A 14,165-nucleotide genomic window follows, 5' to 3' on the forward strand; every position below is an offset into this window, starting at 1 on the left:
TGTGACCTAGAGTCTCTATACATCCTTGTGCCCCTCCCAACATACATATAAGTGCCCCCATGTGTGCACACTCTCTCTCTCTCTCTCTCTCTCTCTCTCGTACTGGCCAAACGACGTTAAAAAAAAAAAAAACTCAAAGTAGTAAAATATGGCCCAGCAGATGTGGCCCCCGCATGGCTGGCCTGTGCGCGGGTGAGGTCGGTGCCTCTGGGAGGGATGTGTATGCTTATGCCCAGAGTTTGCCCAGTGCCCTGTGCTAATGTGGGGCTCAAAAGTCCCCTGCATTGTGCAGGCTCCTTGCCCCGTGAAAAGGTGATTGAGTCAGTGAGGAGTTCCCAATGGATTGGAGCTGACAGTAAATGAGAATTTGGCACGGGTAGAAAACAGCTCCTCCCTCCCCCCAACACACACACACACACACACACACACACACACACACACACACACACACTCTGTCATCCCTCCCTAAACTCTGAATTCTTGTTCGGTGTGTAGGGGGATTTTGAAAAGAATTATGATTTCTTTTGGTGTGTGTTGCAGTACCCGCAGGGGTTCTGCCCAGCCTGCCCACCCCACTGCGCAGGGATGTCCTGACCCCTTCCCCAGGGTGCCCCCCGCTAGTGGCTCTGCTAGCGATTCCGAATGAGTTAAAGCTGAATCAACTCTGGACCCAGCTGTACGTTTTACTCCGGGTTCCTGAACGGAGTGATGTGCTGTGCTCAGCACGATTGGAGACTGTCTGCCCCAGTGACCCCCCCCCGCCCCCCACCCTACTGGTCTCCACCGGCTTTCACGGGACCTTCCGTTGGGCCCCAGGACTGTCCCCACCAACCGGGGAGCTGGTGGTCCATGCTATGGGGGCAGCGTTGGGGGCCTTCCTGACGTCCAGCCACCCCTCAGAGATGAGTTTTAATTTTAAAAGCGAGGGTTGCACCATTTTGGGCTGACATCGTCCCTTGTTTGCAAAGAAGACTTTCAGTGTCCACGGTCTTTAGATGCCAGGGCCCTACCCCTGCCACCCACAGTTCTCTCCACCACGGCCACATCAGTGCATCAGTCAACAGGTATTTACGTATACCGGGCCTTGCCGGTGGTCCCACGTCCCTAGACCTCCCCATGTAAACATTTCTCAAGAGAGCCAGGGAGGGAAATACTGCCACCTTGCAGAGGCTCGTCCCATCACACCCCACATTTGTAAAATGCTATCTTGTTAGCCAGACCTTCCTTTCTCTGTGGAGGCGCCACACGTCACCTACTCCTGGGGGATAAGAGGCGAGGGGAAACACTCCCTTGGACAAAATTACTGTCTACTCTTTTTGTGGCTGGGCTGCCTCTCAGGAGCCCCTTTCTGGAAAAGGCCTAGTGGAGTCTGGCTGCTGGGAGAAGTTCTCCCACTCCCCCCCCACGCCCCCACCAGGGAGAGGTGTAGTAGAATAGAGGGTAAGTGCACAGGTTCAAAGCCCTGGCCCCTTGTGGGCCTTGGCCACCTCACCAGCCCTCCCAGCCTCAGTTTCCCCATTTGTAAAAGGGGACTGACACTAGTGCCTACCATATGGCTGCACCTAGCACATGCCTAGCACATGGTCATGAAGAGTAGCTGCTATTACCCTGACAGCTGTTACTCTTACTGCTCCCTCTGTCCCATCTGCCATCAGGAAGGCAGAATGCCAGAGACCCCCAAGGGCAGACCAGAGCCCCAGGCCGGAGGCTGCGCCCACCAGAACTCTCCCAAAGCCGTGGGAGCAGAGGGCAGGCTGGGCCTGTGTGTCCCTGAGGTGACAGCCCCTGGGCTACCCAGCCTGCTCGGCCCTTGGGAGGAGCACCTGCCGGGCGCTGGCCACCATCTTGGTTCTCTTTGCGTCTCCTCGGCAGACGGGACTGTGGCCCTTGCCCTCTCGGGGAGCAGGTGGCCTTTGCTGCCTGGCATCTGTTCCCGGAGGGCAGCTGCCAGGAAGGTGCAAACCCGGGATCGCCCCGCGCGTCCTCTGAGCTGCTGCACAATACTGTTTGCTCCCCAAGGGGCTCGCCTGGGCCTTCTCCTGGTGAACGTGGTCAGAGGAGGGGGTCGTGGCTCATCCCAGAGCCCCCTCCTCACCCTCCTGGTGAGTCAGACGGGAGCCAGGGGCCACCATCCTGCGTTTTCTGGACTGGGGCCTTCCTGGGTAGGGAGAGGGCTGAAAGGAGGTGGGGGAATCAGACACGGTGCAGACGAGGGGTCCTGCTTTTGTCCCCAAGGAGCAGCAAATGCACTGATTTGCATTTGCTTTTTTTAAATTGTTTTTATTTTATCAAATGAGGAAGGAAATACGTTCTCTGAGTGCTGACATGTCAGATCCTGTGCCGTGACTTTTTGTGGGATTGAAAGACACCAGACAGGTGGTGGTTCAATTCCCATGTACTGGTCAGGAAATACGGCTCAGAGAGGTTAAGCAACTTAGCTATATTCACACAGAGCGTTAAAGGAGAGCCAGGGTTGGCACACAGCTTGCTGTGGTTATGAACCCGTAGCTACTGGAAAAATATAACCGTGTTTTAACCAGCTTTGAAAATAGATAAAAGGAAAACAGTTCGTCCATAACGTTGCTATCATCATACCACCTTGTTTAGTATTTCATGCATTTCCTTCTAACATTTTGTTTGTCTGGTGACTGTATATATGTATTTATATAATGCATATTTTTACGTAATAATCACAAGAGAATATGGTTTTGGTTGAGACCCAGGGTGAGGTGCCAGGGTCTCCTGAGCTGGGACCACTGGGGAGATATTGCTTCTCAGGCAAAATGGAAACCTGTTTTTGGCGCAGAGCCACCTTTTTGGTAACGAGGTTCCTGAAGTTGTCAGATGAAGCGAACTTGGCGGACAGAGAGGCAGGCAGGACCCCCGCGTTCCCTCCCAGGTTGGTTTTGTCCAGTTAAGTGGTAGAATTTTCCTTTTAACTCGCTTCCTTCTTGCTTTTGACAAATGGGAATATTTGTACCATTTTCCCGAATGACCTCCTCTCCTTGGGGTAATGAGAAAATGAAAGTCTTTGCTAAGTGCTTTGAGATATTCAGATATAAAAATGGAGAGCTGAGTGTGGTCAGGGGCCTTTTGCTGCCAGGGCGCTTTAGAAAGAAGGAAGTGCAGGCTGCGGGGCCTGAAGGTCAGAGTGGACACGCAAGTTACAGCCGGCCCCGGCCCCTCTGCGGGCTTCCTTGGAGCCTCCATGCCCAGGTCCCCACTGCCAAGGTGTGGGATCCCTCGGGCAAAGCCCCCACCTGGGCTTGAATCAGGCGGATAAACGATTCAATTCAAGGTGCAGGCTAACCGCCCCCCCCCCATCTTGCTTCATCGCGTCAGCCCAAGAATAACACGGCAGGATAAATACTGTGTCACCTATACAAATAAAAATCCCGAAGATGATTTCGAAACATGGAAAAATGTTTATGATCGGGTGAAACACACACACACACACACAAAATCAAACATCGAACGCCAAATGCGAATAGAAACTGTGGAAAAAGACAAGTACTTGTGGGCAGAGCTTGTCCTCCTAAAGGAGAATTATGGTGCTGGGGTGGTGGGGCCACGGTGATCTGTTTTTTATTCCACGACATTTTATTTAAATTCCACCCCCAGCCCCCACCCCGTGATTAAAAACCAACAAAGCAAAGGTGTCAGCCCCATGCCGAGCCCTGGCAAGGGGTGGGGTGGGGGGGCAGGGCAGCGCCAGGCGAGAGGGCGCCTGCACCCACGGCCCCCGCAGAGAGCGCTGAGCTCACCGGCTGTGCCAGCCACAGAAACCTATGAGATCTCCAGAAACCGAGGCGTATCGGTGACTCAGACATTTGTGTTGTGCTGCTCAACAATAGCTTTTGTCCTTTGCCCAAAACCCTAGGCCAGTGTGTTTAAAAAAAAAAAAATTATAAAATTATGAGATAGTTCGTACTTTCCTTACCAGCCCATGCCAGCTTCAGGCGCTTTATTTATTCAAGGTGGAGAGGCAGGGAAGGCGGGGTGGGGGGGGGGAGGCAGAAAGGAAAAGAAAAACAAGGTGGAACTCGGACAAGGCCCAAGAAACGTCTGAACCTCAACAACAAACTTTCTTTTGTTTCACCGGTGGTGGGGGGGGTTGGGGAAGAGGAAAAAAATGCAGAGGACCAGTTTGAACCAAATAGAACTCTCCGTGTTTTGTGTGTGGGGTTGCTTCTTTTTGCTCCTTGCAGTGGGTTTTTGCCACGGGTAAAGTTCTTTGGGGACCTCATGGGTGTGGGTGGGGCTGGGGGTGGGGGTGGGGGCCCCAGAAGCCAGGCCTGGGGCTGGTGGGCTAGGTGGAAACGAGGGAAGTCAGGCTGGTCTCTGGAGGATGCAGAAGTTTCATTTGGCTTTTCTGGCCAGTAACACTCACTGCTGACAGCTTTTACCCTCACTTCCGGTTGGGTTTAAAGAAGACACTAAGCTACTGGTGTTCCAGAAGCTTCTCTCTGCTGGTGGGACTCAGAATTCCATACGGATCAGGGGCGAGAGTTTGCCCCTGTGTGGGCCAGGACTTTTCTCTCCTAGTGCCTGCTGGAAGACATTTTAAGAATAAGGTTTGGGAAGAAAGATTCTGGGAGAGAATTGGGAATGTAAGTGTACGTGTGTGTGTGTATGTTTGTGTGTGTATCTTCTTTAGTGGCAATCCCTTTTTTTTTTCCTGGTTGTAATAAATAGCCAGGCAGAGTAAAGAAAAAAAAATTTTTTTGGTGTGGGGGGAGCTGACATTTATTTCCGCGTGTATTACTTTGTGCTCCTGCCCCAAACCAGCCCCTTGGGTGAAACTGTGCATTGGCCTGGATCCTGGACTGATGGACGAGTCTTCCCTCTATTTTGTAAGAATAATTCAGGGTCTTTTCTTGGGCAGTGGCTTGACCAGTAAGAGCTAGGAGGTTATGGGGCCCAAGGCAGAGTCACAGGAGTGTGTTACAGCCCAGCTTGGGACAGGTGCTCGGTGCTGGCCATGCCCTCACATGTGATTCTCCGTGTGCCCCAGTGCTGGAGTCCCTGATACCCATCCTAGCCCCATCAGCCTTCTCCTGGAGCTTCCGTGGTGCCCCCTTGACGTGGCTGTCTCCGGAGTGGATTCTCAGGCTCGGAGGGGCTTTAATGCACCTTCACGATGTTCAGTCATCGTGACAATTCCCACAAAGGAGACGAGATGGGGATTGTTGTCCCTGTTTCACAGATGAAGAAATGGAGGTGCAGAGAGGGGATGTCACCTGCCTAGGGTCACACGGCTGCAAGTCAGTGACAGGTTGGGGACCAGGACCAGGTCTTTGGGCTGTTTGGAAACCTGGTCATCTCCCCCAAAGGCTCCAGGGCAAGGCTGATCATTCCAGGTGTGAAATTCAGCTTTCCTCTCCTTACAGGGGAAAAGAGGGACCCCACCCCACCCTGGAGAGGAGCAAATGCTTTGTGGCCATGTTGGGGTGACTGGCCCTCTGGGTTTAGGGGCTATCTGTGTTGAGGGAAGAGCACTGGATGATGAGATGGGGTGCAGGGGTTTTAGCCGTCCACCCCTACCTCCAGTCACTGGAAAGCAGTTGCGTCCCAAGACCTTGGCTCTGCTCTCTGCTTCGTCCACTTCGGGTTGGCTTCAGCTTCCTGCCGCATCCGGAGTCCCCAGCTGTGCCCGTGCAATAAGCTCTCTCCCACAACTTGCCCAACCAGAGATGCCAGTTTCCCCAGGGCTCCCGTGAGCAACTCGCCCCTGGCCTGTCCCGGGGAGAGCCTTGGCAGCCTCGGCGAGCGAGGCCCCCCGCCCAAGCCCCGTACACCTGCTTCTTAATGCCTGTGTGTCTGAAAGTGCCAGAGCCCTTGGGTGTCAGCTTGCCGATACACGGGAGAACATGACGAGGAGGGGTGAGCAGCAGTACCCCATGACAAGAGGCAGCTGCGGGGAGAGGGGAGGGCCCCACGCTCGGGGCGAGCGCCATCTGGGCTGGACGCCTGGCTTCCAGCTGCGGGGGCTCCGGAGGGGCAGAGCCCGGGAGGCTGCCGCCTGCCCCAAGCGCAGGGATGCTTTTGAAGCCACTACTATGGAGATTAAGGGGATGAGAATGTAAATCTCAAGTAAAAAGGTAATTGAATGTAATAGCAAACACTGCTCGCTCTGTGTTAATTTTAGCTCTTCCCCTGGATACAAGGCGCTGTATTAGTGTTTTATTACCATTTTGTTTGCACTAATAAAATAGTAAAATTTATTTCAAGGAAGTTGAAGGATGGTTTTACAATGCAAATTTGAAGGAATTGGACTTTTCATTTATGCCTCTGCTATTTTAAACCCTGGAGGGTGTAAATTAGCTACGGCACAGAGCAGACCCCACTGATGGGGACTCAGGAGGTGGGAGCCCTGGCAGAGGTTTCAGGCTAGTTCGGGGCAGAAGGCAGTGAGGGCCCCATGGGGAGGGAGAACTTGGGGCCTGGCTGGGTGGGACAGAGTGCTGGGTGAGGGCCGGTCAGGCATGAGTGACTCTGGGTGTAGGTGGCATGTCACACTTCGAGCTGGCCGCCAGGCACGTGGGACGTCAGGTCTCAGGGCTGCATCATTCTTTCTTTCCCGACACTGGGTCTTCGTTAACCCGGCGAACCCCCCAGGAGAGCTGAGCGACCAGATGTACAATCCACACACACTCTTACCAGGGACTCCAGATGGAAGGGAACCAAAGGAATCTGGAGGAAAGCCTAAAAGGAGCCAGGAAGAAAGATCCGGGCTAGAAAGAAGCTCATCAGAGGCCCTCACGCTTGTTCCCCTTTTCCAGGCTTCCCCATGACCCAGCTGTCCTTGAGAAGCTGGGAGCAGGACTTTTGCCATAAGCCAGCATCCTTCACGTGAGGCTTAACGAACCATGCCAGGCACGTTAGCGTTCATGAAAGAGAAAGCTGGGGAACTGCATGCAAAACAAAACTCCAGTCATCTGAATTTTGGGGAACTGGGTGGGGTGACGGCTTGAGGGAGTGGAGAAGGGACAGGAGAATTTCATTTTGAGTTTTGGGCGAAGAATTCAGGTTGGTTCTTGTTTTATCCAAACCAGTTTGTTTATCTCTGAAAAATTATTAGCAGCCATGGCCTGAAGCGACACACTGGGGGACCCGCTCGCAAAGCATAGGGGACCAGAAGTGTTCCAACACCTGGCGAGGCTGCAGCAGGCATGCCCTATTGCCCGGGAGTCCACCCCCAAGCCTAGATGTTGTGTGTTTTTTTCTTTTTCCCAGTGTGTCCTCGCTTTCCTGTTTGGGTGTTGTGTGTGTGTGTGCATGTGTGTAAGTATTTAATGCAAAGATTCAAACTGTTGATATTGGCACGGCCAGAGTTGAGAAATTGGAGGAGAAATTCTGTAAGCGAAGCTGGAGCAGAAATGATGGCAGAAAACACTCGAGGATTCCCTCTACCGTGGAGGTGTGAGCGCTGGGGACTTTGCCCATGAAGCACGAGGCACCTGGCGCCAGAGCAGAGAAGGGTGGGCACTGGTTCCTGGCTGCCGGGGCCCCTGTTGTCCCCACCTCTCCCTATGGCTCCTCAAGCACTTGCAGGCTGGCATTTGGAGCAGAGGGTTCTGTACTGGCCTCAGGCAGTGATGCCAGCGGTCTGATTGGGTATTATTGGAGCAGGAAAATTCTCCATCTGGGCTTCTGGTTTTCTTTTGGATCAGGGGGTGTGGGTGTGATTTCTGGGGGTCGTGGAGTTTGGGGAATGTGCAGGAGGCACGAGGGACTCAAGATCCAGCCCCGTAGCAGGCCAGGCATCTCTTCTTCCTAGCCTTGGTAGCTTAGATCCTGGTGGCTGTGGGCTGGTGGCCACGGGACCGAGAGGAAGGACCTGAGCTGGGGGAGGGGGTCCAGGCCTGGGTGGGGTTGCAGGTATTGCCAGCAGAAGCCAAAGATGAGAAAGTTCAAATGCAGCTTGTCTTTTAGCTTTTGAATTGGTTTGGGATTCTCTGGGTGTGTGTGGGACACCCGTCTGTGTCCTCTAGGATCAGAGGGGTTATACTCCAGGGGGATTTCAATCAGAAACTGTAATTACATCCAAGAGCAGATGAAAGTGGGAAAAAGAGGCTGAGCGGTGGGCCCAGCTTGGGCGTGGGGCAGGAGGAGGTACCAGGCGTGCCTGCCCTCCGTGTAGGCACCTGCTCCATCTCTTAACTTCAATTTCAGGGCTGGGATTGGAGCTCAGGTGGTTCCTCCTGGACTGCCCCGAGACTTGAGTCCCCTCTGAGCAGCTCCCAGGCCCGTATTCCTTTCCCCGCCCTCCCTGCATCTTCCCAACACTTGCTTTCATGTGTCAGCTCCAGCCTGGAGTAGCAGCAAGCTACCTTTTGATTGATTTCACTTCCTTTTTGCCATGGAGTAGGCATGTGTGCTGGGGAGAGGTGACCCTGAAGGGCGGCAGTGTGCTGCTGCCATATATGGTTCCCTGGAAGCTGGACCCCCACCCACTGCCTTGTCCTGCTTGGTTTGGGGGAGCCTGTTGCCTGGTCTGGCGCTCCTCCCCAGTGTTCCCTTTAACGGGGAGGAAGGGGGCTCAGAACTGCTAGGTATTTAGCCCACGAGACTCTGACTTCTCCCAGTCTGCTGAGCCCACTGGGACTTAAAAGTGGCATTCCCTGGGTTTTCCGAACCCTTAACTTACCTTTTTCTCCTCCCTAGCGCACCGACCCCACCCCCTTCCTACACCTGTCAGCTGTCTCATTGACTGTCTGGCTTGGCTTCCACCCATCCTGTCCTCCCAGGCCAGCTCCACCCCCCACCTCCCCACCCACACTCACCCCTTCCTGTCTCTGCCCACGTCTGCCTCTACCTGCCTGTCGCCAGCACACCTGAGGACCGGAGGCTGCCTGGTGGAGTGTGGAGATGGGGCAGGGTGTCTACCAGACAGTCAGGAGAAGGTGCTAAATCCTGTTGCTGTCTTCCCAGGGCCAGGTGCCTCAGGTGGTTTCCCAGATTCCTAATCTCAGTGCCCACATCCCTGCCTGGCGGATGCTGGATGGGCGCTTTCCTTTCCCATTGAAGCTGAACCGAGTGGGACCTGTCGTCAGGCTGGGGCTGGGTTCCCACCCTTGCAGGGTGACATAGAGGGGCTGCCTCTTCCTCTCTTTGGTCCTTCCTGCCTTCCCTTCTTCCTTTCTTTGGAAATCTTAGTGAGTGGGGCCCTAGATTCTGCTACCAGGTATTCTAGAGCTCCCCTCCCCTGCATAGTGGTCACGAGACCACCTTGGTGAGTTGGGGGCAATCCCAGATGGGGCTTGGGTGAGAGGCAACCCAGCTTGAAGACGGGCTAAGATGGGGGTGAGCAGGTAAACGATGGCCCTTCCTGAGCCCCCTGTTATAATTTTTTACATTCAAAATAAAAACTCCTAGTGCAGGGTGCTGCCCATGAATATGGATACCTGGCTTGCCCAGGGGGAGAGTCCATAAAGCAAACCTGTTCTTCTGCAGCATTGCCGCGGTGGTTTCGGAGACCATGGCCCTGGGGAGGAGGTGTGGGCACCCTGCCTTCATTAAGCTGGCCTGGCCTCTGGGGCTGGGATAGGGTAAGGGCTCAGGTGCCCCCCGGGGAACAGGGATGTTGAGGTCCTGGACAATATCCAGACTTGATGGGGGCAGAGCCAGCTTCTTGGACTCTTCCCTTCCATGGGACATCCTGGGATGGCAGAACCGAACAGAGAGCAGGGAAACTCTGCCCCTGCCTTAGCCTTCTCTTCCAAAAATTAGGCTGGAAGCAAAAATGAGGCAAATTAGCCCCACCTCCCCTGCCTCTGAACCGTGAGGTTTCTCTGAATGGAGGAAGGAGGCTGGACCCACAGTGGTGCCTTGACCAGTGGTGGCAGTCTGATCTGCCCTTCTAGAAGGTTCCTGGCTCTGACGGACGTGTTCTTTCTCTGAGCTGCCATTTAAACTGGACAAGCCTTTCTGATTTCAGCTTTTGTTTCCCGGGCTCCGGGCTTCCTCTTCCTCCTCCCTCCTGTTCTCCTTCTCCTTCCTCCAGGCAACCCGAGGTCTCCTGGGTTTCCCAACAGCCCCAGCCTCCCTCCCTCTCCAGGTCTGCTCATCTTGCTCCAGGTGTCAGGGCCCCACCTTATGCAGTTGCCTTGGCAGTCTGTGCCGCACCGAACCTTTTCCTCTCTCCCTTCCTGACATGAGTGAACTCTCAGGAGCAGAGGGATTTCTGGGACAGCAGAAAAGGTTTGGACCGTGGTGAAGCAGGACTGGGGATGGGATAGGGGTGCCGTGGGGGACCTCAGGCTGTGTCCATGGCGGTGCCACCCCCATTCAGGCTCCTTTGGCCAGTTCTGTAAGCCACTGCTTCCTCGGGGGTCTCCGGTGTCAGGGTTCCCGAATTTATTTGAGAATATGTGCTAGATACGGATCAAGAAGTGGAATAGAAAAAAAGGAGGTCAAGAAATTCTGGAGGATAACATTTGGGCCGGTGAGCTGGAAGAGGAGGAGGGAAGGGGTGAATTGCATTCATTAGAAAAACTTGTTTACTGGCTTTGCTTAGGCGCCTCCATTTTAAAAGTCTACGTTTACAATAAGTCGCTAATTAAAATACAAAATTAAGCAACAGCAATGTTTTTTTTTCCCTTACACTTTAATTGCATGATTTTTTTGTGATGTAATTTCTGGAAACACCCAGCGTACCTCACAGGGCTGATTGTTTGATAAACTAGAAGCACCTGAAACCAACCCCAAAAATAAATAATAAATCCAGGGAGGAACTTCAGGTAGATTGGATATGACAGAGAACTGCAGACAGTGGGGAACCAAAAATCCATAATAATAATAATAATAAAAAATCTCTGAGTAAGGACATTTATCCTGCACCACCCCCCACCCCACCCCCACCCCCCAGAAGCTGGAACAATCTGTGCATCGCAGAAAAAAGGAAAAAAAGCTAAAATGGAGACCAGGCCCGGTAAGGCAATCCACTCTGCTCCTCACTCAAGTTGGTGCCATGGAAAAAAAATTAAAAAACAGCTTGGAATCTTCCCTGATTCCATTTGGAGCTGGACTCAGTGATTGCTGGGGACTGACCCTTCCAGGGGCTTTATTTCTTTTTTCTCCCCTTGTTCTGAACCTAGAGGTGATCCCAAGAGGGTGTGACCGGGCTAATGGCTGGACCTCCTGGGAAAAACATGTCTCTCCATGCCCCGTAAAGCCAGACAGCATGTCCCAGGGCTGGGGTCGCTGGCCCAGAGTTCCTGCTCCCCTGCGAACATTGTCTCTTCTAGAAGGTGGCAGAAAGGATGGTCTAAAGTGAGAGACCTGCGTTCTCCATTGCAAACAGCCCCATGTCCTGCTGCCTTCTTTTAAGATGTCGACTTGGAGGATTGCAAAACTGCTGAGAAACCTGTCAGGAAGTGACTCCGGGTGGGGCTGACAGGAAACTGGATCCCACTGGAAGCCCAGTGCTGCGGGATCCAAGGCCCAGCATTGTCTCTAGGCTCAGGGACTCCTCCATATGGGACAGCTAGGTGGCGGGAGCACGTGGGACCCAGGAGACCTGTGATCAGGCCAGTGGCTCCATCCCTCAGGTGGGAGTCCAGTTGGTCAGGGGCACCGGTAACTTCTCCATATGCTCTGCTCCTGGGGATAAAGGAATCACCCCATTTGAGGGTCTTTTTTAAAAATACATTTTCTCCTTGATTGTAACTCATGCTTGTGGCTTATTGGAAAATACAAAAAGGTATAAAGAAAATCACTGAAACATATGTAGTGTAGTAGTTAGAAGTGTGGGCTGGGGGTTGGGAAGACCTGGCTTTGAGCCCCAACATTGCCACCCAGCGGTGCGACTTTGGGTAAGTTACTTAGTTCTTCATCTATAAAGTGGGGCTGATGATAGCAGAACTGTGGTAGGGTGGTGAGGGCCGGTGAAATGATACACATAAAAAATACCTAGCACCGAGCTTAGCACACAGAACACGTAAATGTTAACTGTTTTTGTTAATTTTGTTAATAATGATTGTCCCACTGCCTTGGGACAATACGCTTTTACAGTTTTTATTCAGCAAGATGTTTTTCCATTGATGAGATGGAGTAGGAACGGTCCCATAGACGGCTTCCTAAACAGTAGTCTCCTGGCTTTCTCATGTAACAATGTCCTGGGTTTGTGACAAGGTCTTCCGGGCTGCATAGTAGTCCAGGCTGGTGCCGAGCTGCACTTTTCTCATTGGCTTCAGTTCTTGTTCCTGGGATGTGGGAACAGCCTCTGGGCTCTGATTGGCTCCGCTGGGGTACCCGTCCCGGGCACACGTGCTTGGCGCTCTCTAATTGGTGCCAGGCAGTGAGGCACTCTGGGAGGAGTGGCTCCTCGCGTGCTGATTGGCTCCCGGGGATGGTGCCAGGGCCAGGGGCGGGGCTCTGCTTTCCCGCTGTGGGCTTCAGTCAGCCCTAACTGGGCGCAGGGGCGCTTCCATCCCACAGTGCCCCAGGTTGTGCCTCAGGGCTGGCCACCAGGCAGAGGAGGGACCTTCTTGAGGTAGTACAAACCAACAGTGGTGACCCAGCCTCCACTGACCCCAGGGTCCTACATGCACCTGAGAGCCCCCTAGGGAACCCCCGGGTGGTGGGGAGGCCTTTCTGGGTGGGGGGGCTGACCTGGCTCCCCGAGAACCGGGCGAGGGTCTTCAAGCTTCTGGAAAGGCCCTGACTGAAGACGAGAGATTCCAGGGTGGAGGTGCAGGGGGCAGGGGCCACCCCATGTCTCAGTTGGTGGCCTGAGTATGGGGGGGTGCCGGGGGGTGTCATGGCCGGAGCTTGAGCCTCCCTCCAGCTGGGCCATCTGCGCCTGCTCGTGGGCCCTGGGCAGCGCTTGGGTGGAGGGTTGTGGGCAGGGCCGGCAGGGGGTCTAATCCCCGGGGCAGTGGACAAGACAGATGGGGAGCAAGGAAACCGGACCTGCTGATGTGGCCCTTTCTCTTCGCAGCGGATTATAAAATATGGCTCAGATTTTCATTACGGGCTCTATCGATTATCGTCTGGGACAGATGAATTATAGAGAACATTAAATTTTTTTTTTTTTAAAAAGCAAGTGAGAGAGGAAATATCTGAATGAGTTTGGGTGGTCGATGGCTGCTGAGCCACCAAGCCTGCTTGGCCTCTGTCTCTGAGCGGGCGAGGACCAAACCTCTCAGGCCAGGCAGCCTCTGATCCCAGCTCTCCTGCCTCCTGGCCTTGCAGCAGGGGATGCACTGCTTGCCAGTGCCCCATCCCCTGCGGGCACTTGTCTCTGTTCTGGGGAGGTGCAGAGTTGGGTTGTTTACTATTGGGATCGAGTTCCTTTCCCAGGCTTCAGCCTTCATTGCTGAGAGGGGGCCCCCACGCTCTGCAATACTTCCTTCTAGGGACCTCCTGCCCAGTGGGGTCTTCTAGGGTCAGGATTGGGATGGGAACTCCTGGGGTATGTGGACACCCAGCCTCTTGGCCATATTATCTTTCCCCTGAACTTTGTAGTTTTCCGTGGACAGTCCCTGGGTTAGAGGATTTCTGTTCTGCTTTGTAAGTTTGGGAAGAAGGAGTCTGGGCCCTGCGCTGGGTGCATCCATCAAAGTCCAGTCCAGAACGAGTGTGTCCTTAAATCCCCTCTCTCCCTTGCCTCCTCTTCTGGCCGTGGGTGTTGGTCAGGGGCCCACACAGTCCTGGTTCAAATCACTCACCTGTGAGTGACCTCAGGTGGATCACAGCCCTGGGTCTTCGTTCTTCAGTTATCAAAGACCCTTATTGGGTTCTTGTGATGTCACGTGTATTGAAATCCATAGAACCCCATGCTCAATAAACACGAACGGTTGCTATTTCCTCCTCTCCTGTGAAAGAGTCTGGAAACCTTTTCCTCCTTCCCCTCACTTAGGTTTTTTGAAATTTATTTTTCTTTTATTTAACACATGTTTACAGCACGTACCATGTGCCAGGAACTTTTCCCAGCACGTTACACATCCTCAGCCATTTAATTCTCATAACCATATGTGAGAGAGATGCATGAGGAACTATTATTAAGTCCATTTTACTAATGAGGAGACTAAGGCACAGAGAGGTAAAACAATTTGCCCGGGGTCACACAGCCCATGAGTGGTAGAAGTAGGACTCATACCTGGGCAGTTGGGCTCTAAACTTGTGCTTCTTCTAAACTTGTGCTTCTAACCACTATGATT

The 14,165-nt window shown here is 53.4% G+C and overlaps 1 protein-coding gene across 3 annotated transcripts in view; it reads left to right on the plus strand.

Annotated features, from left to right (window-relative positions):
- LOC143674935 (uncharacterized) overlaps positions 1 to 14,165 on the plus strand; it is an 85,003-nt gene that overhangs the window by 12,464 nt on the left and 58,374 nt on the right. The window contains exon 2 of one of the 3 annotated variants that reach the window (XM_077151343.1): positions 11,100 to 11,274. The exons of the other annotated variants lie outside the window; for them this stretch is intronic. Within the exon in view, the coding sequence (XP_077007458.1) occupies positions 11,164 to 11,274 (111 nt within the window). The 5' untranslated portion in view covers positions 11,100 to 11,163. The remainder of the gene's footprint in view (positions 1 to 11,099; positions 11,275 to 14,165) is intronic. 3 annotated transcript variants of the gene reach the window in all.

The sequence above is a fragment of the Tamandua tetradactyla genome, chromosome 2 (genome assembly GCF_023851605.1).
Source record: "Tamandua tetradactyla isolate mTamTet1 chromosome 2, mTamTet1.pri, whole genome shotgun sequence".
Classification (NCBI taxonomy): Eukaryota; Metazoa; Chordata; class Mammalia; order Pilosa; family Myrmecophagidae; genus Tamandua; species Tamandua tetradactyla.